The sequence below is a fragment of the Camellia sinensis genome, chromosome 2 (assembly GCF_055761805.1).
Source record: "Camellia sinensis isolate YWXY chromosome 2, ASM5576180v1, whole genome shotgun sequence".
Taxonomy (NCBI): Eukaryota; Viridiplantae; Streptophyta; class Magnoliopsida; order Ericales; family Theaceae; genus Camellia; species Camellia sinensis.
This window is the reverse complement of record NC_138962.1, coordinates 118006823-118030254: the sequence shown is the minus strand read 5'-3', so window position 1 is coordinate 118030254 and position 23432 is coordinate 118006823. Positions and strand designations below refer to the sequence as shown.

At 37.5% G+C, this 23432-nt stretch overlaps 2 protein-coding genes and 1 pseudogene across 3 annotated transcripts; 1 reads left to right on the top strand and 2 right to left on the bottom strand.

Annotated features, from left to right (window-relative positions):
• Positions 1 to 8578: 8578 nt before the first annotated feature.
• On the bottom strand, positions 8579 to 10136 carry LOC145818973 (PKS-NRPS hybrid synthetase cheA-like). Its single transcript, XM_082912947.1, has 2 exons — positions 9490 to 10136; positions 8579 to 9410 (listed from the first exon to the last, which is right to left on the bottom strand). The coding sequence occupies exons 1-2, from the start codon at positions 10095 to 10097 to the stop codon at positions 8579 to 8581; spliced, it is 1440 nt and encodes a 479-aa protein (XP_082769073.1). The 5' UTR covers positions 10098 to 10136.
• A 30-nt stretch (positions 10137 to 10166) lies between these two features.
• LOC145818972 (uncharacterized) lies at positions 10167 to 10562 on the bottom strand. Its single transcript, XM_082912946.1, has one exon. The coding sequence runs from the start codon at positions 10560 to 10562 to the stop codon at positions 10167 to 10169; it is 396 nt and encodes a 131-aa protein (XP_082769072.1).
• A 7175-nt stretch (positions 10563 to 17737) lies between these two features.
• LOC114316743 (long chain base biosynthesis protein 1-like) lies at positions 17738 to 22517 on the top strand (annotated as a pseudogene). Its single transcript, XR_014361571.1, has 10 exons — positions 17738 to 17861; positions 17962 to 18057; positions 19526 to 19617; positions 20095 to 20188; positions 20276 to 20348; positions 20463 to 20595; positions 21255 to 21426; positions 21616 to 21759; positions 21846 to 21941; positions 22115 to 22517. The product of XR_014361571.1 is annotated as a long chain base biosynthesis protein 1-like (transcript).
• The last annotated feature ends 915 nt before the right edge of the window (positions 22518 to 23432 follow it).

The following is a 23432-nucleotide window of genomic DNA, read 5'->3' as shown; positions in this document are numbered from 1 at the left end:
CAAGCCCGCACATTTTTATTAAATCACAAATTGACCCCCAAACAAGTACTATTATATATTTATATATATACACTTTTACCAAAAAATCTTTTTTTATAATATATTTTACAATTTTCAAGATTTGTACAAAATATATATAAATATATAAATATATATATAACATGTCCATCAATTCACCATCACATGGCTAGCCATCATACCCCCCTAGACTATAATCATGGTACTTTAAAATATCTTGAAATCTTGGAGCAATAATGACTTTGGTACCTATAAAGATTTGCTATATTTTTGTGTACTTCTAAGATATTTACATTAGTCCTAGACCTAACTAGATCATAATTAAATACATCATTAAGGTTCTAATCCTCCTCACTTCATTACATTTAATGTGAAGCCCCGGAAAAATGTATTTGAATTATTTCCTTAAAGTCCCTCAGTTTCTTAAACTATTTCGAATCTTGCCTGATAGCATTTTTAATTTTTATCGGAACAGGAATTACACTAGCCGGATTAGGTTACCTAACCTAATTTAATTTAATTCTACATAAGTAAGGTTCCAATACATGAGTTTAATTCCAAGCCCTCACTTCTTTATTTAAATTCTAAATTTACTCCAAACTAGTACTTGTACCTTGAACCTTGGTATACCATCAATCTTGCAATATATATATATAGGTATATATACACCTTGAAGAGTGTGCCCTAGGACCAAAACTAATAAAATAATAACTCCATCACACTCCCCAAGGCTAGCCACCCTAGGAAGAAGAGAGGGGCCAAATTTTCAAGATATATCATCATGAGATTTTAGAAAAAAAAACACAACCTAGTGCCTAGACCTAGGATGCAAATCTCAAAACTAGTTCCATTCTAACTAGTATTAACCTAATCTTGAGTAAGCCTTCCAAATCATCCCAAATTCCTTTAAAATTTCAAACAAATCCTAACCTTCCCATCCATTTCCAACTAAGGGGCTTTTAGGACTTTTTGCCTCAAAAGTTTGCCTATAAATATCAACACACCCCCCTAGCTTGCAAACACACATAACACACTCATCCACACACAAATTTAGTTAGAGAGAGGGAGGAGAGAAAGAAAGAGAAGCGTAGAGAAGGAGAGGGAGGAAGAAGAGAGCCTTCTTATACAAACTTAGTAGGTAAGCCACCAACACAACCTTCTCTTCATTTTCTTTTCTAATGCATGTTCATTTTAAAAATTTTAAGTGATGTTTCAGATCTGTTATTATCATGTTCTTATGTTAAAAATACTAAGATTTGAGTATTGTTTCCATCTCTCATGTATTTTACCCATTTTGGCACAAAACCATCTTCTTTTGTACACATCTCTCAACTTTTCAAGGTTACTCTCTCAAACAAATTTTCTGAGTTAAACATGTGATAGTTAGCATATTTTCTTCACAAAAGAAATGAAACTTTCCCATGGTGGAACCCCCTTTTTATAAATTTTCTTGTTTCGGACATTCTACCTTAAAACTTGTTTTTTTCAGTCAACTTTCAAAAATTCCATAAAAATGTACAAAAATATTCTGTACCTCTATTTTATGTCAAAACCTTCCTTAAGGAGTTAGCTTTCAAATAAAATTGGTTTCATCGAAAAACATCGAGCGGTTTGCAAGAAAATCAAGTTTTCGTAACAGTCGACAGAACTGGGCAGATTCTGGACGGACCCTGGACAGCGCTGAAATATTTTCTAAATAACTTAGAATCTGGAAGAGCAACCCCAATTCCGAAAAATGCTCTAGAAACTAGATTGAATCCTCTACAAATCATAGGAAGGCCAAGCCCGATAAAGGATCTAAAATAGCTCTTTCGTTTTAATCTTTATGCGATGCTAAATCTGGAAATTTTGTTAGGTATGGATGTTTTGTACCTTTGAGTTCATGAGATTGTTGTAGCTTATAATCATGTCTTGACCTGATAATATATGTGTTGTGGTTATTTTATTTACCTTTCTCATCTTAAGAATGCATGCTTATATGGATATTATTGTCTTATAAGTTGTCTAACCTTGATGTAAAACATTTAACTCAACGGGGAACCTAATTGGGAGGGTATTGGGTTTTCGCGCACTTGAGTAATGAAAAAACGAGAAATGTGATATATGGATTGTTGGGATGCGTTCCCTATTTGAAAGTTAAAGTCTTGCGCAAGTGGTTTTCGGAACCCTTGAACGGAGCGGTTGTATTCGGACCCTAGGTGGTTTGGTGTAAGGAGGGATTTCGGGCAAGGCCCTGTTTTACCGTCTCTTTTGAGGCCCTGCGGTTGGCGCTACACGGTACATAACCGTTGGTAGGCATCCGAGGTTAGGTCTGCAACAAAGCAGCAAAAGAGGGGGCATACCGAATAATCCGCGTCCGATTCTTGTGGTTGGGAGGACGAAATCTCTTTGGGGGATTTCTAGTTGCTAACATCTAACTTAACCTTTCATTTATTTATTGAAGTATCATGCTTTATTACTTGATGTTATAATTGTGATTGTGTATTGGACTGGGAAAAAGGGGTAGGGTGTGTGTGTGTGTTTACTGGGCATTCAAAGCTCACGGCGTATCATGCCAGGTGACGAAGCGGAACTCATAGCGGAAGACGACGAGCCGGAAACCTTCGAAGACTTTTGGCTATCTTAGAAATACTAGAAATTTCCTTTTCGTTATTTTGTAAGACTCATATGAAGTTTAAAACTTTCTTTTTGGGATGTAATGTAATGGAACAATTTTTTGAAGCAAGTATATTGTGGTTATTATGTATTTATATTCTATGTATGAACCTTATCGTTGCTTATGAGACCTTGTGTCAATGCCTTGTAAGATCTGTCAAAAAGGTAGTGCGCTGCCTAAGAAAGCTGGACTTAGAAGGGAGGCTATTTTGACTCCTCCGGCGATCTGGGATCTTACTTGGTTATTGGCCATAGGACTCACTAGTGACTCTCCCTTGACTGCAACCTATAGTGTAGAATCGGGGCGTCACAACTTGGTATCAGAGCCTAGGTTCAACCCTTACCCACGCGTTTCGACCTGCAATTAGAAACTACCTTGCGTTGACTATGTTAGAATCTTTCTTGACCTATCTTAGGGAATTTCTTCGAATTTCGGGCACACCAACATCAACTCATGAGGACCTGCTTCAGGAACGTGAAATGGTTTTAACTTTGAGTGTGGCCTCATCGCGCAGTAGGGGCGGTACTATTAGTTCTACGCGTCTTCTATCGATTGTCGTACCCTCATCTTGTATTCGTAGCCTTTATTCAATGTCACCCTTTCCCAAAACTTAGTCTTGTCCATCTAGTCTTGTTTTATATACCACTATTTGTAAATTTGACCTCCTTGACCCTTGAATATTTTGTTTAGCTCAAGGCTTCTTGTAAATAATTTCATTTTCTTTACTCAGTGATGAATCTTGGATATTCAGTTTGAAACACGGATGGCCAACGCAGTTTCAAGTTAAATATCTAGTTTAGTCACTACATCTATAACCTTGATCACATTGAAGTTTGAAACCATAACATCATACCATTCATCCATATTTCAGACAATCCTAATGTTATCACCATAACTACTTCATATTCTTCGTCTCCACTTCAATCCAATTTTGAGAATCTTGTAATTATTATTTCGTATTCATGAAGTTGTGCTGTGTGAACACCCTAGGATAATTAAACTCTAACTGAAGATTAGTTGCTTACCTATAAGAAATTGCCTTTGTAGTTAGAATTTGGCTTACACCTCACCCTATTCAAAGAACAACAAATGGTGGACCATACTTCGAGACAAGTAATAACATGAGATTGCAAGCAACAATAGAAATACGGTACCAGGAAATTGAATCCTTAAGAATGGACTAGTAACCGTGGCTAAAATCCCAAACCCTATCAAGAATCAAATTTTGGAGGAGTCTTACCATCTTTGTGGAAATAATCGGCACAACATTGACGTCAGAATGAAAGGAGGTAGAATCCAAGAGGATTTGGAGCTTGTGGAAAGAAAACCTAACTTCATGAGGGACCAGAAAGGAGCAACCAGAAGGCAATCGGCAGAGTATTTGCCTTACAAGAGGAAGAAGTAGACCCGTCTGTAATTGAGGGTAATTTAGTGCTATACAATTCTTGGGTGCATGTTTTATTTGATATTGGTGCATCACATTCTTTCACATCCTCTGCTCGTGCTAAGTCATTAGAACTTGTATGTGAACCTTTAGAAACTGCCTTAAGTGTAATGTCACCTATGGGAGGATGCGTTCGGGTAGGATCAATCTGTAAGGACTGTAAGATAGGGATGTCAAACCTACGCTTAACTTGCGACCTGCGTGTCATGGAAATGTCGGACTTCGATATCATCTTGGGCATGGATTAGTTGTCCACCCACCGAGCGGTGATCGACTGTCGTCAGAGGAAAGTGGTAGCTCACACGCAAGATGGAACACGTTTCCAGTTTAAGGGGGATAGATAAGACCCCATGGCTTCAACAAAACATCGGACACAGTGGCGCGATCAACTTGCGGGTAGGATAGCAAGTTTGATTCTAAATGAGGAAGGCCAAAGAGAAATAGAACTTCCGCGCATAGTATGCGATTATGCAGATGTATTTCCTACGGAATTACCAGGATTTCCGCCAACCCGAGAAGTAGATTTTAGCATTGAGCTACAACCTGGAACTACTCCAATATCCATGGCTCCGTATCACATGGCACCAGCAGAACTACGAGAATTGAAGACACAGCTACAGGAATTGCTCGAGAGCGGATTCATTAGGCCAAGTACTTCGCCATGGGGAGCACCTGTGTTGTTTGCTAAAAAGAAGGATGGGTCGTTGAGGCTATGCATCGATTATCGTCAACTCAATCTAGTCACGATTAAGAACCAATACCCACTCCCAAGGATTGATGACCTTTTTGACCAACTTAGAGGCTCAAGGTGTTATTTAAAGATCGATCTCAAGTCAGGTTACCATCAACTACAAGTCAAGGAGGAGGATATACCAAAAACTGCCTTTCGTACTAGATGTGGCCACTATGAGTTTGTAGTAATGCCCTTCGGACTAACTAATGCACCGGTAGTATTCATGTGTTTGATGAATAAGATCTTTAGACCATACCTTGACCAGTTTGTAGTAGTATTCATTGATGACATCTTGGTATATTCAAGGTCTGAAGAAGAGCATGAGCAACATTTAAGGACTGTCCTTCAAGTTCTTAGGGATAATCGGTTATATGCCAAGGCGAGTAAATATGAGTTATGGTTGAATGAAGTAAAGTTCTTAGGGCATGTGGTATCAAAGAATGGGATTGCGGTGGATCCGACCAAGGTGGAGGCAGTATTAGATTGGAGGCAACCGAAGACCGTGCCAGAAATCCGCAGCTTCTTAGGATTGGCCGGTTATTACCGGAGATTCATCCAAGATTTCTCCAAACTAGCTAAACCAATGACTCATTTGACGCGAAAAATAAGTAACATGTGAGTGGGACAAAAAAATCCTTCCAAGAACTAAAGAAGAGGTTAACTAGTGCACCAATTTTGACTATCCCAGAACGAGAAGAGGGTTACACTGTGTATTGCGATGCGTCTAAAAAAAAAGGATTAGGTTGTGCGCTCATGAAAAATGGAAAGGTGGTCGCGTATGGATCCAGGCAGTTAAAACCTTACGAGCGCAACTACCCCACATACAACTTGGAGCTAACAGCCGTAGTTTTTGCCCTAAAGCAATGGCGACATTACCTGTATGGGGAAACAATTTGAGATTTTCACTGATCACAAGAGTCTGAAGTATCTATTCACACAGAAGGACCTTAACTTGAGACAGAGACGATGAATGGAGTATTTGAGGATTTCCAGTTCACTCTCTCATATCACCCCGGTAAGGCCAATGTAGTAGCACATGCTCTAAGTCGTAAGAGCAGAGGGATGTTGGCTAAGATCTCCGTCAAGGGATGGGATATGGTTAAGACACTCAATGAGTTTAGGATCCAAGTGGAATCCCAAATTACAAAAGCATGTCTTGATACGCAGAAGGTGATGCCTAAGTTAATGAATGAGGGCGTGGAGGCCCAGAAGCATGATCAAGAGGTAGCCTACATCAAGGGACGTCTGGAGTCAGGAGAACCCATGCCCGGTTGGGTAATTCACCCCGATGGGAGTTTAAGATACCAAGGCAGATTGCTTGTACCAAGCGACGAGTTACTTAGAGAAAAGGTACTGAAGGAATGCCATCATTCTGCATTTGCGGTACATCCAGGAGGGACTAAAATGCACCAAGATTTGAAGAGGCAATATTGGTGGAATGGATGAAGATGGAAGTGGCTAAATTTGTAGCATGATGTCTGACATGCCAACAAATAAAGGCGGGACATCAAAAACCAGGAGGAATGTTGCAACCTCTACCGATAGCCGAATGGAAGTGGGAATACATGACGATGAATTTTGTGACAGGGTTGCCTAAGTCACCTAGAGGGCGCGATGCTATATGGGTAATAGTGGACCGCCTCACCAAGTCAGCACATTTCTTACCCATCCAACAGAATGCTTTTATTATTTAAGGGGGATAGACTAATGATGCAACAAATCAACCAACACAATGGGAAGTGTAGATCACCACATCAGGAAATTGGCAAAACAAGCCCTCACGCGGAAGTAGCAGCGTCATCACCCTTGTAGTCAACAATTCAAGAAGCTCGGAGATTAGCTTATCCCCTTAGTCATTAATCAGGGAGGAATTCGATTCAAGACGCTATTATTAGAAAGACCAATGGCGACTCTAAACAGAACGAAGAATAACATAAAAAGAGAAGATGATCTGAATGATTTAAAAACACGTTGCCAGCACTAGGACGTAATTTCCCACAACAATTTCGAGGACGAAATTTATTTAAGGGGGATAGGTTGTGAGGCCCCTGACTTTTTTTGTAAACCTTATTAGATCCCTAAATTTTGAATTATTATAATAAAGCCCTTAGTTCGTCGATTAATCGCAAATTAAGCCCTAGGACTGAAAATGCATCACGGGCGAATCCATACAAACCCTAATCGATCCTGGAAGCTTAGAAATCACTTCTAACACTCTAATATTAATTACTTAACTCTCAAATTTTAGATTAATCGCTCTAAACCTTAACTTTCAATTTTTACAGTCATCGTTCGGTTATGTACCTTTAAATTCAAAGCAAAATAATACAAACTGAATTATTTTACACTTGAAATAGATACTTTAATTGAACCCAAGCCCGCACATTTTTATTAAATCACAAATTGACCCCCAAACAAGTACTATTATATATTTATATATATACACTTTTACCAAAAAATCTTTTTTTATAATATATTTTACAATTTTCAAGATTTGTACAAAATATATATAAATATATAAATATATATATAACATGTCCATCAATTCACCATCACATGGCTAGCCATCATACCCCCCCTAGACTATAATCATGGTACTTTAAAATATCTTGAAATCTTGGAGCAATAATGACTTTGGTACCTATAAAGATTTGTTATATTTTTGTGTACTTCTAAGATATTTACATTAGTCCTAGACCTAACTAGATCATAATTAAATACATCATTAAGGTTCTAATCCTCCTCACTTCATTACATTTAATGTGAAGCCCCAGAAAAATGTATTTGAATTATTTCCTTAAAGTCCCTCAGTTTCTTAAACTATTTCGAATCTTGCCTGATAGCATTTTTAATTTTTATCGGAACAGGAATTACACTAGCCGGATTAGGTTACCTAACCTAATTTAATTTAATTCTACAGTGTGTCCATGACCATCAGGATTTCAGCGGTTCATCAGTGTGTCCATGACCATCAGGATTTCAGCGAACATGCGGATGTAATCTATTATCCTCTCTGATGGATATGTAACTTACTTTTTTTTTTTTTTTGATATGTTCCCTAAAATGTGATATTCTTTTCAAATGCAGCGTATTGCACATGCACTGCAGATTTCACATCCTATTATTGACGCTGGTTATGAGGAGGGGATTCGCCATCCTTATCGACTTTACCAGGCTATCGAGAGTATGACACATGTTCTTGAAGGTCAGCACATTGACGAAGCTGGACCTAGTTCTGCTGGACCTAGTTCTGCTGGAGGTCGCTTTCCATCTTCGACGTTGACATACAGTCGTAGGCCTCGGCGTAGGCATACAGCTGATTCGTGACATGTTATGTTGTTACATGTTATTTTGTTAGTTGATGAATATTGTTTGGTGTTTTTTGTAAGATGACATTGTTGTAATGGTAACAGTGGTTAATATTTTCTTATTAGAATGGAATGACAACAATGGTATTGTAATGACCTTTTATTATTAGAATGAAATGGTAACAATGGTCGTTGATTTTGTAAATGATATTTTCTTATTACAATGGAATGGTAACCATGGTCGATAACATTCAATCCACATTGCAAAATATAACACATCAACATAAAAAACACATTCATTAATTTCTTCCATAATTGTAACATTGTCAAATGCATACATGTGTCATGCGACATCAACAACATCAAAAGTCTCTCGAGTAGCTACATTATCATGAATAATGTCCTTGAAATGTAATCTATTATCCTCTCTGATGCATATTTAACCCAGTAGGGAAAGCATCAACATATGCACCAGGTTTCACTGTTCTAGTAATGTATGCCTTCCCTTTCGGGTTCACCTTCTCCTTTCCCTTAACAGGTCGCTTCTTCTTGGTTTGCAGAGTACAAGCTAATGTAGTGATTTGAGTGTCCCTAGGTGAGAAGGAATCATGTCCAGATTGCACTAACTCAAATGCACACGGGTCACGACGGGTAGAAACATTGATCTTCTTATGATCCCGAGGACGTGTTTTGGGCTTCACCTCCGGCTCAACAAGAAAAGTGCTCTCCGGATATACAATCTCTTTCAACTTCTTCAAAAGCTCCAATCGCATGGTTCTATCACTTTCATTAAACTTGCTGACAAACAACTCTACTTCTGCATGACAAGTCACCTCTGTTTCCTCTTCTTTCTTGCATATGGAGATATGAAGTTGCCTCCACTGTGAGTGTATGGTAGCAAGTGGTATAGGACGATCTTGTCTGATGTAGTCAGCAATCTCATGGGTGCAAGGTAAACCATGAGTGTGGCGAAGGACGCATCCACAAGCTTCAACATCAATACCAATGGAATTGGCTCTCTTACTCTCGACAAGCAAATACTCCAATGCAGAGATAGACACATTCCCCCGTAGCTCCCTGAATTGAGAAGGTTTAAATTGATGTTGCACAACAGTTAGACTTTTCTCAAATGAAGCCTTGATATCAGTGTGTTGCAACTCAAGCAGACTGTGTATTTTCTCAAATGATGCCTGAAATGAGACTTGACATGAACCCAATTGTCTTTTAAGTTTTGCATGTGCACTCTCAGCCCTGTTCAATTAAATGTAAGTCAAGTTAAAATCAAGTACATGGCAGTTATTAATAACATATTCAACAAAAGTAATGTTACCGGTTCGTTGTAACATTGCCACAATGCATACACGTGTCTGTCCATGCCGCCACAAATTTGTCCTTGTAAGGAACCAACCAAGTATCCATGACATATTTGACTGCATCAGGATAACTACTGAATTCCTTAAGTAATGATTTAAGACGCTCCTCGTATTGAATTTCAGAAGATGAATACACTACAGAGTTCCACTCATGGTTGAACTTCTCCCATTTTTGCTGTGTCTCAAACATTTTCTTGCATTTCGTCAACACATTCTTACTGATATGCCAACGACATAATAAATGTCTGGCACTCGGGAATATCTTCTGTATGGCATTCATCAAGGCTAGCTCTCTGTCAGTAACAATAACTGTTGGCACAACAAACCCATCCATGACATCACGTAATGTGGCTAACACCCACGCATAGTTATCGACCCTCTCATACTGTAAGTATGCAAAAGCTACAGAGAATGTCATTTCAGTTGATGTCACTCCCACAATTTCAAGAAGAGGAAGCCGATATCTGTTGGTTTTATATGTGCAATCCATAATTAATATACGTGGGAAAGACCGAAATAAGTCCAAACTGGTAGGATGTGCCCAAAACAAGTCAATCACAGTCATCGTGGACTCTTCAGACCGATGGCGCTCAATGTAATTATACTTGGCCAATTCACCCAATAAGTGTTGCATCTATGATCTTCCAGCTCTCTGTACCACCCTGTTTCGATGGCGTACATTGTAAATGGTTTTAAGTGTGCTTACATTGAGGGCATCTCGCTGTTTCAAGGTTACTAGGATTTCTTTTGGCCGAACCATGCTCTTTGACATATCCATTAACAATGCTTTCTCATCCTTGGATAGCCTTCCCGCATATGAATGTCCCTCGAGGTGCTCCGCAGGTGGATGATTATGCAATCCGCATACTACAGTCAATGTCCATTCATCATATGTGGTAAACCTGTGAGCCCTCATATCAAAAGGACAACCACACTTCTTCGTACCGGTTATTCTTGATGTATTGTTGCCATCATGTTTTAACTTCTTTGTTGCTCTATATTGGCCACTCCTCTCACAAGCAAGATACATCCTGGGTCTTTTTTTCCCTCCACCATAGTCTGATGTTTTGATTACAATGACCAAACCATTTCTCTTTCCAACTTCACGTACCCAGTTGAGCAATTCATCCTTACTTTTGAATACCTACAAAGTTAAATAAATATTATCAAACATTTACATTTGGCGAGCAATTCAAAACATAATCGTTATAATTTCGTAGACTGAACCTGTTCAGTTGTGAAATGAATGGTGTAATCTAACACAAAATTCGCGCAAACCTGACTCCCTTGAGTTGACACATATTCCTGCATGTTTTGTATAACATTACAAATTTTTAATGGCATTATAAAGATTAATTTGCAATTTGAAACTGTAAATTTGGTATGCAGTTTGCAAATTTGGAATATAAAATGGAAAAAAAAAAAATTTACTTCATTCGGAAGTAGTTGTCCGAATGTTTTTCCAAATTTCGGAAGTAGAATGTTGTATAAGTTAACATTTTTCGGACAACAACTTCCGAATTTATATAAATGTTTCGGACAACAACTTCCGAAATTTATCAATTTATTCGGACATCAACTTCCGAAAATACATAATTATTTCGGTAGTACATTTCTGAACAAAATAACAAAATTCGGCACTGGTTATCCGAACGACGCTGCGAAAAAAAAAAAAAATTAAACTCACATTTCCTTCGCTCTGCTTCACATGAATACTTATTTGCTGATTTTCAGAAGACAAATCCTCCATCACAAATAAGTAATGAAGAATGAGGAAGGAAGAATGAGGAAGACAGCTTGTGGAAGGAGTGTGGAGCTTGTGCAAGGAGTGTACACTAATGAAGAATGGAGTAACTTTGGAGCTCTGGTATGGAGTCTGTGTGTGTGTGGATCATTTAGCAAAATGAGGAAGCAGAGGCATTGCAACGTCTGTGTGTGTATTGAGAGGATGTGTGTTTATTTGAATTGTGTGAGATGTCTATAATGGTAATTTTATTTAGGGATAAAATTGTAATAAAAATAAAATTCATTAAGTGTGTGCAAAGAGTGGAATTGGTGTGTGCAAATAGAGGCTCCCAAATCAATGGGAGCTTCTATATACACGCACCCAATCCCCTCAATACGGGAGCTTCTATTTACACACACCCATTCCCCTCTTTACACATCTTTTTCAATAAATAATTGGTTCGGAAGTAGATTTCCGAAAATAAGCAATTGGTTCGGAAGTAGCTTTCCGAAAATAAACAATTGGTTCGGAAGTAGACTTCCGAATTTTTATTATTTTTTCGACAATCAACTTCCGAATGGATTTATTTGATGTCTATAATAGTAATTTCACCTGAAAAAAAAATTTATAATAAAAATAATTTTTATGAAGTGTGTGCAAAGAGGGGAAGGTGGATGTGTGAATAGAAGCTCCCCCTCAATACACACACTTAATGATATTTGATTTTATTACAATTTTATCCCTAAGTGAAATTACTATTTTAGACACCATTGTTAATTGAAAACATCTCAATGCACACCTCAGAGTTCACATCTGTTGCATCGTGTGTGTAGCTTGTTCCACTGGTTTGGCATGCTTATTTGAAAATGAAAGGAGAACCAGTGAACCATTGAGGATTGAGAACCAGTGAACCAGTGTCATTCATAACTTCTTCCAAGTTCATTGAGCTAGAAGTGAAACCAAAGGGCTTTGGCATTTCCGTAGGGAAAACATCATTGTTATGGAGGATTTGCCTTCTGAAAATCAGCAAATAAGTGTTCATGTGAAGCAGAGCGAAGGAAATGTGAGTTTAAATTTTTTTTTTCCAGCGTCGTTCGGATAACCAGAGCCGAATTGTGTTATTTTATTCGGAAATCTACTACCGAAATAATCATGTATTTTCGGAAGTTGATGTCCGAACAAAGTAATAAATTTCGGAAGTTGTTGTCCGAACAAAGTTAACTTTTACAACATTCAACTTCCGAATTTTGAAAAAAAATTCGGACAACTACTTCCAAATGAAGTAAATTTTTTTTTTCCATTTTATATTCCAAATTTGCAAACTGCATACCAAATTTATAGTTTCAAATTGCAAATTAATCTTTATAATGCCATTAAAAATTTGTAATGTTATACAAAACATGTAGGAATATGTGTCAACTCAAGGAAGTCAGGTTTGCGCGGATTTTGTGTTAGATTACACCACTCAATTCACAACTGAACAGGTTCAGTTTACGAAATTATAACGATTATGTTTCGAATTGCTCACCAAATGATATGAGGTTGTCCTTTTGATATGAAGGCTCACAGGTTTACCACACACGATGAATGGACATTGACCGTAGTATGCGGATTGCATAATCATGTACCTGCGGAGCACCTCGAGGGACATTCATATGCGGGGAGGCTATCAAAGGATAAGAAAGCATTGTTACCATTCACAATGTAAGCACACTTAAAACCATTTACAATGTACGCCATCGAAACAGGGTGGCACAGAGAGCTGGAAGATCAGAGATACAATTTACGCCATCAACGACCATTGTTACCATTCCATTCTAATAATAAAATGTCATTACAATGTCATTACAATATCATTGTTGCCATTCCATTCTAATAAGAAAATATTAACCACTGTTACCATTACAACAATGTCATCTTACAAAAAACACCAAAAAACATGTGTATGCCTACGCCTAGGCCTACGACTGTATGTCAATGTCGAAGATGGAAAGCGACCTCCAGCAGAACTAGGTCCAGCTTCGTCAATGTGCTGACCTTCAAGAACATGTGTCATACTCTCGATAGCCTGGTAAAGTCGATAAGGATGGCGAATCCGCTCCTAATAACCAACGTCAATAATAGGATGTGAAATCTGCAGTGCATGTGCAATACACTGCATTTGAAAAGAATATCACATTTTAGGGAACATATCAGAAAAAAAAAAGTAAGTTACATATGCATAAGAGAGGATAATAGATTACATCCGCATGTTCGCTGAAATCCTGATGGTCATGGACACGCGGTTCATCAGTGTGCTCGATATATAGGTGCGTGATATTCTTATAACAATCCATGTAACCCGGCACACATTGCCAAGGCTGACGAACTGGTGTGCTCCTCCGTTGCTCAGATAACACGTGGTTATCCCAAGCCTTCCAGATCCTATCCAAGTATCTGTACATGACTGTATATCGTGCAGATATGTTGCCTCGCGCACCACGACTGGAAGCTAGCGGTGCATCTGGGATGGTTTGAACCCTGCCAAACTGCCTCAAAACTCTATCTAGATGATAGGGTTCGACAACGTCTAAGCACTTTAAGCATCCATGGTAGAACGTAACCGGGTTACATGGATGTCGGTCTCTGCAGCTGTGGTATGGATCCCAAATAACCTGTAAACGTAAAGTGTTTTTGTATTAAAGTACATAAAGGGTAAGATAAATGAAAGTTTTAAAATTATTGCAGGATGAGTAAACTTACATCAGTAGCTACTAAACTATCAAGCTCGGCTCGAAAAGATTTCAAATGGTCAATGGAGGAACCCGCCTCTCTCCTAGATGCCCAATGGTACACGTGTGGCATGTCTTCATTGTAGCCCATGTTCTAATGATGTCGGAATGCTCGGAAGTGCTCATAAATCCACGTCTCCAAAAGAGTCATATAACCACCCATCTGCTTAACCCCAGACCGGCTAGCAAACACCAACTGTCTATATAAAAATGCTAATGCAGCAGCACCCCAGGCATAAGTATGTATGGATCCCAAATCCATCAACAAGCCGAGGTAAACAACGGGAACCCTGCCGCCACTCTTGTCACTGAAGAGTGTACATCCCAACAGAAACAACAAATAAGCTCTTACAGCGCACTGTATAGCCTCCTCGGGGCCTGAATCTGTGACACCGACAAACTGACTTCGCAACCATTCAAGCCTGACTGAATTGGCACCAGCAGAAGAAACCTCTTCATGTGTTGCACGTTCAGTAATCCCCAAGCCATAAATGAGTAATGTAACTCCATGATGATCTGTCACATCTGGTATGCTGACTGATTTGCCTACAATGAGAAGGCCAAGAATAGTGCCAACATCATCCAGGGTCAAGGTCATCTCACCAACTGTCATGTGTAATGTGTTCGTCTCAGGTTGCCATCTCTCCACAAAACTGGAGATTAGAAGCTTGTTGACGAACCGATAAGTGCAACGAGCTAACTGTGACAGTCCAGACTGCTCAATAATGGCTTTGAATCTGGTGTTGTTCTCTACTAACCACCATGGCCATGCAAGGATCTTGGAAGAGTGATTATGACACTTTAGGGGCCCTCGTTCCTACAACACAAATGATATCTCATTATAAACTACCATACAACACACACACAAAAACAAAAAAACTCATATACAAATGAATGTTTACCTCCCCGTGCCAAATAGCTGCAACCACATGACTATTGAAACTTCGCAGTATTGACGGATCAGTAGGTCCACCTGGAAAAGCATGAGTAAGGTACTCTTCCTGGACAGGAGGAGAATCAGGTAAAGAGGTATCCTCCACAACAATGTCAGGCATATCATAACCTTCAACTCGTCTTTGGCTTCGGCCCCCACTTTGACTGGCACTGGGAATATCATATTCTACCGAAACTGGATCACGACCTCGACCACGACCTTGACCTCGTCCTCGCCCACGCCCTCGTCCCCGTTCATGGTCTACATCCAATTTACGACGTCGTCTATTTGAAGCAGTAGGTGGGACACGTTGTTGATATTCAGAATCCATATTATCTGCAAAAAATACTAAGTGTGTGTGTAAAATTAATGAGAGTGTTTTAAATTATAAGTGTGTGTGTAATGAATGTGTGAGTAAAATTACTGAGAGTGTGTAATGAGTGTGTGTGTAAATAATAAGTGTTTTAAATTATAATGAGAGAGTGTGTGTAAAATTAATGAGAGTGTGTGTAATGAGTGTGTGTGTAAATAATAAGTGTTTTAAATTATAATAAGTGTTATAATTAAGTGTTTTAATTCAGAAGGAAAAAAAAAAAAAAAAAAACCTGTTCGGAAGTTCACAACCGAAAATACCTATTCTGTTCGGAAGTTGTTGTCCAAAATTAAAGCTACTATTCGGAAGTTGAAAACCGAAAAAAAAAATTATTTTTGGCACTTGAAAGCCGAACCAAGTAAATATTTTCGGAACTATAGTGCCGAATAGAAGCAGAAAATTCGGAACTCTAATGCCGAATATTATTTTTGTTTTCGAAACTAGATTGCCAAACAAAAACAAAAAATTCGAATAACCAGTTCCGAATGAGGAAACACGGCAATCACTTACAATGGTGGACGGAAAATGGTAAAAATTAACCCTACATTACAAATAAAATAGGAATGAGAAGATTCTAATCTGTGTAAACTAACCTAAAATGTGAAGATTTCAATGCTCTTCAATGCCCTTCAATGCCAATACTTCAATGACACAGATGGATGGATGAAGCTTTTGGGGAGGAACGGTGGAGAGTGTGAGAGATGGGTGTGTGTGTGAGAGGGGTTCTCAGATGGGTGTGTGTGTGAGAGGGGTGACAGACGGGTGTGTGTGTGAGAGGGGGTGTGTGTGTGTATGATTTACATTTGGGGGTATATGTGGAATGATAGGTGTGTGTAGTGAGTCAAATATATTAGGATTTATTTTTTTAGTGTGTGTATTGAGAAGGATTTGTATAGAGAGGAAAGGGTGTGTGTATATAGAAGCTCCCCAAATCAATTTTTGCCCAAAAATGCTAGCGTTTCGCTTCGGCGTTCTCAACCAGACGCAGCGTTTTTCTTTGTTGCCAAAATACCACTTTACTAATTGAAGGAAAGATACCTAATTCAATGAAATAAAAAAAAAAGAATTTTTAAAATCTGAATCTATCGATTAAAACTAATAAATAAATAAATAAATAAATAAATAGTAAAAAATTAGAGTAGATATGAGGAAGAGAGTGAGTACCGTGAGTTGAATCGCAGGACTGAGAGACAGAGAGACTGAGAGAGAGAGAGAGAGAGAGAGGCGACTGGAATGTGAAACTAAAACTTTGCCCTAATTTAGAAAATTTTATACGTTGCTACGAACCGGCGGAGTTAACTGAATCGGCACTGGTTCGTTTGGTTTATTGGAATTTTTTTTTTTTAAAATTTGTTTGCAATGTTTATTCTCAACCAAACATGAAATAAACATTTTGATGAAATAATTATTCCATTCCATTCCACTTCATTCCCAGGAACCAATCACTACCTAAGTCGTATCTATTAATATTCTTATGGTCTAATTTAGACCATTTTTACTGAGGTTAATTTGTGAGTTTACATTTGCTCTTATGTTTTCAAAAGGTATCATTTTTATTTTTTGTATATAAGATTTATTTTATTTTATTTATTTATTTATTAAATCAATTAACTTAGTTTGTATGACTAACCAAAATAGATAGTCTTGTTGCAGTACACAATAGACATAAATATAAAGTGGCTAGGCAAAATACACTGTACTTTTTCTGTTCTTTTGCTAGACGAAATGCCTATTAATGTTGGTCTAAGCAACTCCAACACGAGAGGAAAAATGTATTTTAGAAATTTTTGCTAGCCAAGCATCAGTTTTGTGCCTCCAACAGGTGCTATAACGTGAGACAAATGCTATAACGTGAGACACATTTTGCCCCGTTCCATAGTTTCTCTCCACATGTTGTGCATTATATGGTAGGCAAAAAACTACTGCCAAAATCATCTATGCTTGGTTGCTCTGTGTGTGTCTGTGTGTGTGTTTTTCCCCATTCGAACCTCCCTTCCACCTCTAACTCCTACTTCACATTCCAGCTAACATAAGTGTGGCAACACCTGTAGCCTTGCTGGTGTCCTGCTTTTTTTGTGGCAGTACTTAAAGTTTGTGGTGCACTTTTGTCTTTGCATCTTTGCATTTTTGTCACCTATGCTGATATTTACATTGGCTTTTTTTGGCTAGTATGAATCTATTTCGTGGGTGTATTTAATCTTGTTTTGAAATCATTCTTTCTTGCACTAATTATTATTACTTTTGGTTTACTTTTCTAACACAATCGATTGGGTCATTTATTCATTTTTTTCACAAGTTGAATTACATTAAACCAAAAGAAATTATTCATAAATTTTTTTTCTTTAAATTTCAACTCAATTCTATTTGTGTATATTTGGTTGAAGCCTTGCATGTTTTTATAGTTGAGGCAATGAATACAATGGCATCAGCTGTTATGGATATAGTCAACACTACTTTGGATTGGGTGACATTCGTATTTGAGGTTCCTTTTGCTCGAGCTTTTGTTTTCAGAGTGCACATCCATGGTAGGCTATCATTTCTTTAAACTGAAATTATTTTTGTCCTTAATTTAGTGGTATTTTGATCCGAAAAGTAACATTTTTTTTTGGGGGGGGGGGTTTGAAGGGCATCTATTTGTGGAGGGCCTTCTTGTAGTTGTTATTTTGTTTTTACTTTCCCAGAAGAAGTTACAAGCCTCCTAAACGGCCCCTTACAAAGAAGGTACTATCAATTCCTTTTTGTTCCATATGAACTTGCTGTCTTCTTGAATAGGTTTTGTGGTGTTCTTGTATTGATTAACAATTCTACAATTTCTTCTCTTTTTATTTCTATTGCATTTAAAATAAAAAATCTGTTGCATCTCAATCTTTGCACGGACTTTTTCTATGATAAACATATTTAGTTCATTATTGTTTATCTTTCTTTTTCTTTTTCCTTTTCCTTTTCTCTCTCTCTCTCTCTCTCTCTCTCTCTCTCTCTCTCTCTCTCTTTTTTTTGTTGGATTTCTAACACTAATGATGTCTCTCAGTCAGTGAAAATGGGAAAGAAGGTAGAAACTTATGGTTTGAAGTGTGGACATGAAAAATTATTGAGGGCTCAGTTGATTTTTATAACAACAGTTTGTTACCAACCACATACTTTTAGTACTGAAGGTCATACCCAGTACCCAAGGCTCTTGCTTACAACATGGCTTGGAAAAGTTAGTATGTGGTAGTGTTACCTCCACATTTTGGATGGAGGGGCCAATTCACATGACTTGAACCCATGCCACAAGGTTAGGTCTGGGTAGCACTAGTCATCATGCCAAGTCTCGATCTCTATAGTACTAATATTTATTAGTTCAACTGTACATTGTTGATATGCCTGTACTCTTTCTTCCTTATCCTTTGGATTTCAATTGATGACACTTTTGGGCCAGATAAATCTAATGAAAATTCTTATTCTTAAGGTATATAGTTAATATGTCTCTTACATCTCTTATTCATTTTGTAAGTAGAGAAGCCAAAGTCGAGAGCAAAACTAGCAAACAGGTGTTCATTTAATATATGCATTTTATTTCATCCCTTCATGCGCTGCAATTGTTTCCATGCCATGCATTCAATATCATCTTAGCCTAAATCACACTAATAGTCCACAGTAATGGAAAGATCATAAAAAGAAAAAGAAAATAAAAACCACCACCACCAAGTAACACACTGTATATGCAGACACAAAATGTAGGACCTGTTATTTCCACCTTAGAATAGAAAGAAAACTGCCTGTTCTCAATTGAGGTGCCTTTGGAAGGCATATATAGATAGATCTTCAGCTGTTCAAGGTTTACTTGCTTGCAAATGCAAGTATGATGACAAATTGATAATTATTGATCCATTTACATAGGGTTTGTCCAATTTGAAAATTGCAGAACAACTCTGCCTTGGATTACAGAGTATTAATAATGGTGGAGTTATATTCATAAATTATTGAAAATACATACTGAGCTGAAGTTTAGGAGAACTTGCTGACTTCTAAAGGCAACGAGGTAAATGAGGCTGAAAAGATGTATACATGAACGGTTGTAAAACTAAGACTGAAGGGCCCAAACAACTATTATGAGTCTTTTATGTGCCTTTCTTTCAAGATAGTAGCGCTTGTACCATAAACAATTTGACAACCTAACATTTTTCAAGTGTTTGCTTGGTTTTTCTAGGAAATAGATGAGCTATGTGATGAATGGGTTCCGGAATCTCTTATACCTCCAATTACAGAAGAGATGCGATATGAGCCTCTAGTATTGGAAAGGTAAAATTAGTTTTAGTTTGTCTTTATTTTATTATTTCCTTAACCTCTGAATTCTATCGAAATGTTCTCGAAGTTATGCTTGTAAAATGTTGAGTTTTCTAATTTTAGATTTATATATAAACCAAAATTGGCTTGTGTGAGGCTCCACTCTTTACATAAATGTGTTTCTTGCTTGGTCCTACACTAATTTCTTTTTCATGCACTATCCAACTCTTGCATAATTTATTTGCAAGAATTATTATATGTTGCCTTGAGTTTTTTTTTTACCTTCTTTTCCCTTTTTTAGTTTTTCCCCAGTTAGATTGGTTAGCCACTTTCATGTAGGTGTTCATTATTCTGAGTATGGATAAAATCTTCCTTTTTAATCACCACGTATACTTTAAGATCCAATCAATATTGAAATTCTTAAATATGTATCAAAAAGAGATTTGTCACTATAGCAAGGACATTCTTGCTCATGGGTTTCATGTTACACAGTGCTGTAGGGCCACATATAATAATCAATGGCAAACAAGTTGTGAACTTTGCTTCAGCAAATTACCTTGGATTTGTTGGACATGAGAAGTTAATTGTGAGAACCTATTCTTCCTATTAGTAATTTTCCCTATATCATATTAGTCTGACTTCAGTATCAACATACATCAGTTTTGTATAACAGAAGTCATGTACTTCTACACTGGAGAAATATGGTGTTGGCTCTTGTAGTGCTCGTGGATTTTATGGAACACTTGGTATAACCTGATATTAACTCGTAATTGTGTAGCTTAGTGTATTAACTAAATTGAATTATCTCCTTGACTTGTGCATGAAAATGATTACCGTTCTAACTATGTTATTTTGCATAGATGTCCACCTTGATTGTGAAGCCAGAATTGCTAAGTTTTTGGGGACTCCTGATTGCATATTATATTCTTATGGACTTTCCACCATATTCAGTGCAATTCCAGCTTTTTCTAAGAAGGGGGATATTATTGTTGCGTGAGTATTATCTTTACTGTTTAATTATTGATTTTCATTTTGTATGGCATAAATCTTCTAAGGCTACAAGGACTTTCCTACAAAGGTTACTATTGAAGAATGCATGACAAGTATTGTTCAATGGTTGTCTATATTTTATTTTAGTTAGTCGTTGAAAGTGCCAATATTGTTATATGAAAACATAATGATATTTTATTGCTTTTATATCTTTTCTTGACTAATTTTACCTAGTGTAATGTGATTGTGAAAAGAGCGAAGACGGAGAAGACTTCATATTAGCCGACTGTGTTTTGTTGACGTAAATATAATCATTTGACTTTATATTAAGCTGCAGATATTTTATATCATGAGTTTATAATAAGCCATTCGGCTATAATAAAGATGCTGATCAATGGTTTCTATGGTTGTGCCATATTGGATCAATCACGATCAATTGGCAATTTGCTTTCTCTATTTTGTCATTTACTGCTTTGATAACCTCTATTAATTTGTATTTTGGAAACATTTATGCATATACATGGTAATATGAGTAGTTATTGGCACATTTATTCGGGTCCCTTAAAATTGGCATTGGTTTGGCTTTTGCCATCTGCCATGTATATCAGGTTAATTTTTTTTCTTATTGATATTTATTTGGGCTGGGGGTGGGAATTTTTTAGAGATGAGGGTGTCCACTGGGGAATACAAAATGGCCTTTATCTTTCCAGAAGTACAATTGTGTATTTCAAGCACAATGACATGGAGTCTCTACAAAGTACTCTGGAGAAAGTTACTGTAGAAAATAAGCGAGCTAAGAAGCTAAGGCGCTATATTGTGGCAGAAGCTGTGTACCAGGTATCTTTTAGCAATTATGCTTTAATTTTACTATGTTGATAACATATCTTGTAGCTTTCATCAGACTAGGATTGACAATTAGCAGTTTGCTTATTTATTAATACCATATTATCATGTATACCCTGCATTTCTGTTTCCCATGCAGGATTGGGAAATGTTAATGTTTTGACAAATTTCTTCAATTTGCAAAATTCAGGTCAAATTTCTCCATTAGATGAGATCATCCGATTGAAGGAGAAATATCATTTCCGTGTCTTATTGGATGAGAGCAATTCTTTTGGTGTGCTTGGCAGTTCCGGAAGAGGTATCACCGAACACTATGGGGTTTCGGTATGTTTTGAAGATATTTTAGATTTAGTCAGTTCATTAATTCTCAATTTGTCGTTTTATGATGGTGTTGGTACTCGGTTGTGTAGATTGAGAAGGTAGATATCATAACTGCAGCCATGGGACATTCATTAGCCACAGAAGGAGGATTCTGTGTAGGAAGCGTTAGAGTCACTGCTCATCAAGTATGAAATTACCACCACTTGAAAAAGGGAACCTTGTTTGGAAGAATTTTTTTTTTTATTTTTTATAATCGGAATTCCTTTTCTATGTAGTTGTTTATTTGCTGCTTGATATTAGTGCTCTTTTTTCCTAGTTTTCTATTCTTAATTGTTGATGATATGTTACATGTTTGCAGCGTCTCAGTAGTTCTGGTTATGTCTTCTCTGCTTCCTTGCCTCCTTATCTTGCAACTGCTGCTATTACTGCTATTGATGTTCTGGAGGAAAATCCTGATCTTACTACGAAACTGAACAAAAATATTGCTGTACTATGGAAAGGTTTGTTTTATTTTCACTCTCTTTTAATCTATATCCAAGTGCTAGGTACTCGTTGGGGATATGGTTGAGGTGTCAGCTATCCTCAACTTGAGATCACTTAAAAAGTGCCTATGTTACCATCTCAAAGTGACTTGGGAAAATCTTGTAGCTCTATTGGCATCAGATGAGTCAGTGTCACTATTGTTGGATGCATGGACCTCTTAGTCTAGTTGCACATGTGATGCTCAGAGGTAATGTAAATCAACCACTGCAGCTAAAAAAGAAAGCTTAAGAAAAATGTTAATCTGGTTGATAATGTTTATGTTTACAATTTTCTGCTTATGTTTGCAAAAAAATTGAAAATTGGAAATAAAACTTGTTTGGCCTTTGTTTTCATTTAAATAAAAAATTAAAAATAAAAATAAAAATTAAAAAAAAAATCAATTAGTTTACATAGAGTTACTAAATTCTATAAACATAAAAAAGTTATTTTTATTTGTTTTGAAACAAGGTTTCTTTCCTTCCTCCCTTCCCCACCTCCTCCTGCCACCACCCACAGCCTATCAATACTGTTGGCGACCCATCTGGCCACCACCCAAGTTGTCGGCCACTACTTTTGGCTGTCAGCCACCACCTCCAGCTTGTCCCCTTCCACCTTTGGCCCCATTGACCACCATCTCTGGTGAGTCCCTCCACCTCTGAACCCCTCAGGCCACCCCTCACTTGTTTTTAAAAACAAGTTTATGAATTTTTTTGACCTTCATTCTTACAAAAAAAATAAAAAATAAATAACAAACATGCGTAATGTTGTGTGTGAATAAAAAACAACAAATAGTCAATGTTACTAAACAATATGTGTTAGTGGTATTTTTGCTAGCTTTTTAAAGTGTTGCTGAAGGTGTTGGTTGCCATTTAGTTTACAAAAAGTTACTAAATTCTATAAACATAAAAAAGGTATTTTTATTTATTTTGAAACAAGGTTTCATTCCTTCCTCCCTTCCCAACCTCCTCCTGCCACCACCCACAGCCTATCAATGCTGTTGGCGACCCATCCAGCCACCACCCAAGTCGCTGGCCACTACTTTTTGGCTGCTAGCCACCACATCGGGCTTGTCCCCTTTCACCTCTGGCCCCATTGGTCACCATCTCTGGCGAGTCCCCCTCCACCTCTGATCCCCTCCTGCCACTCCTCCCTTG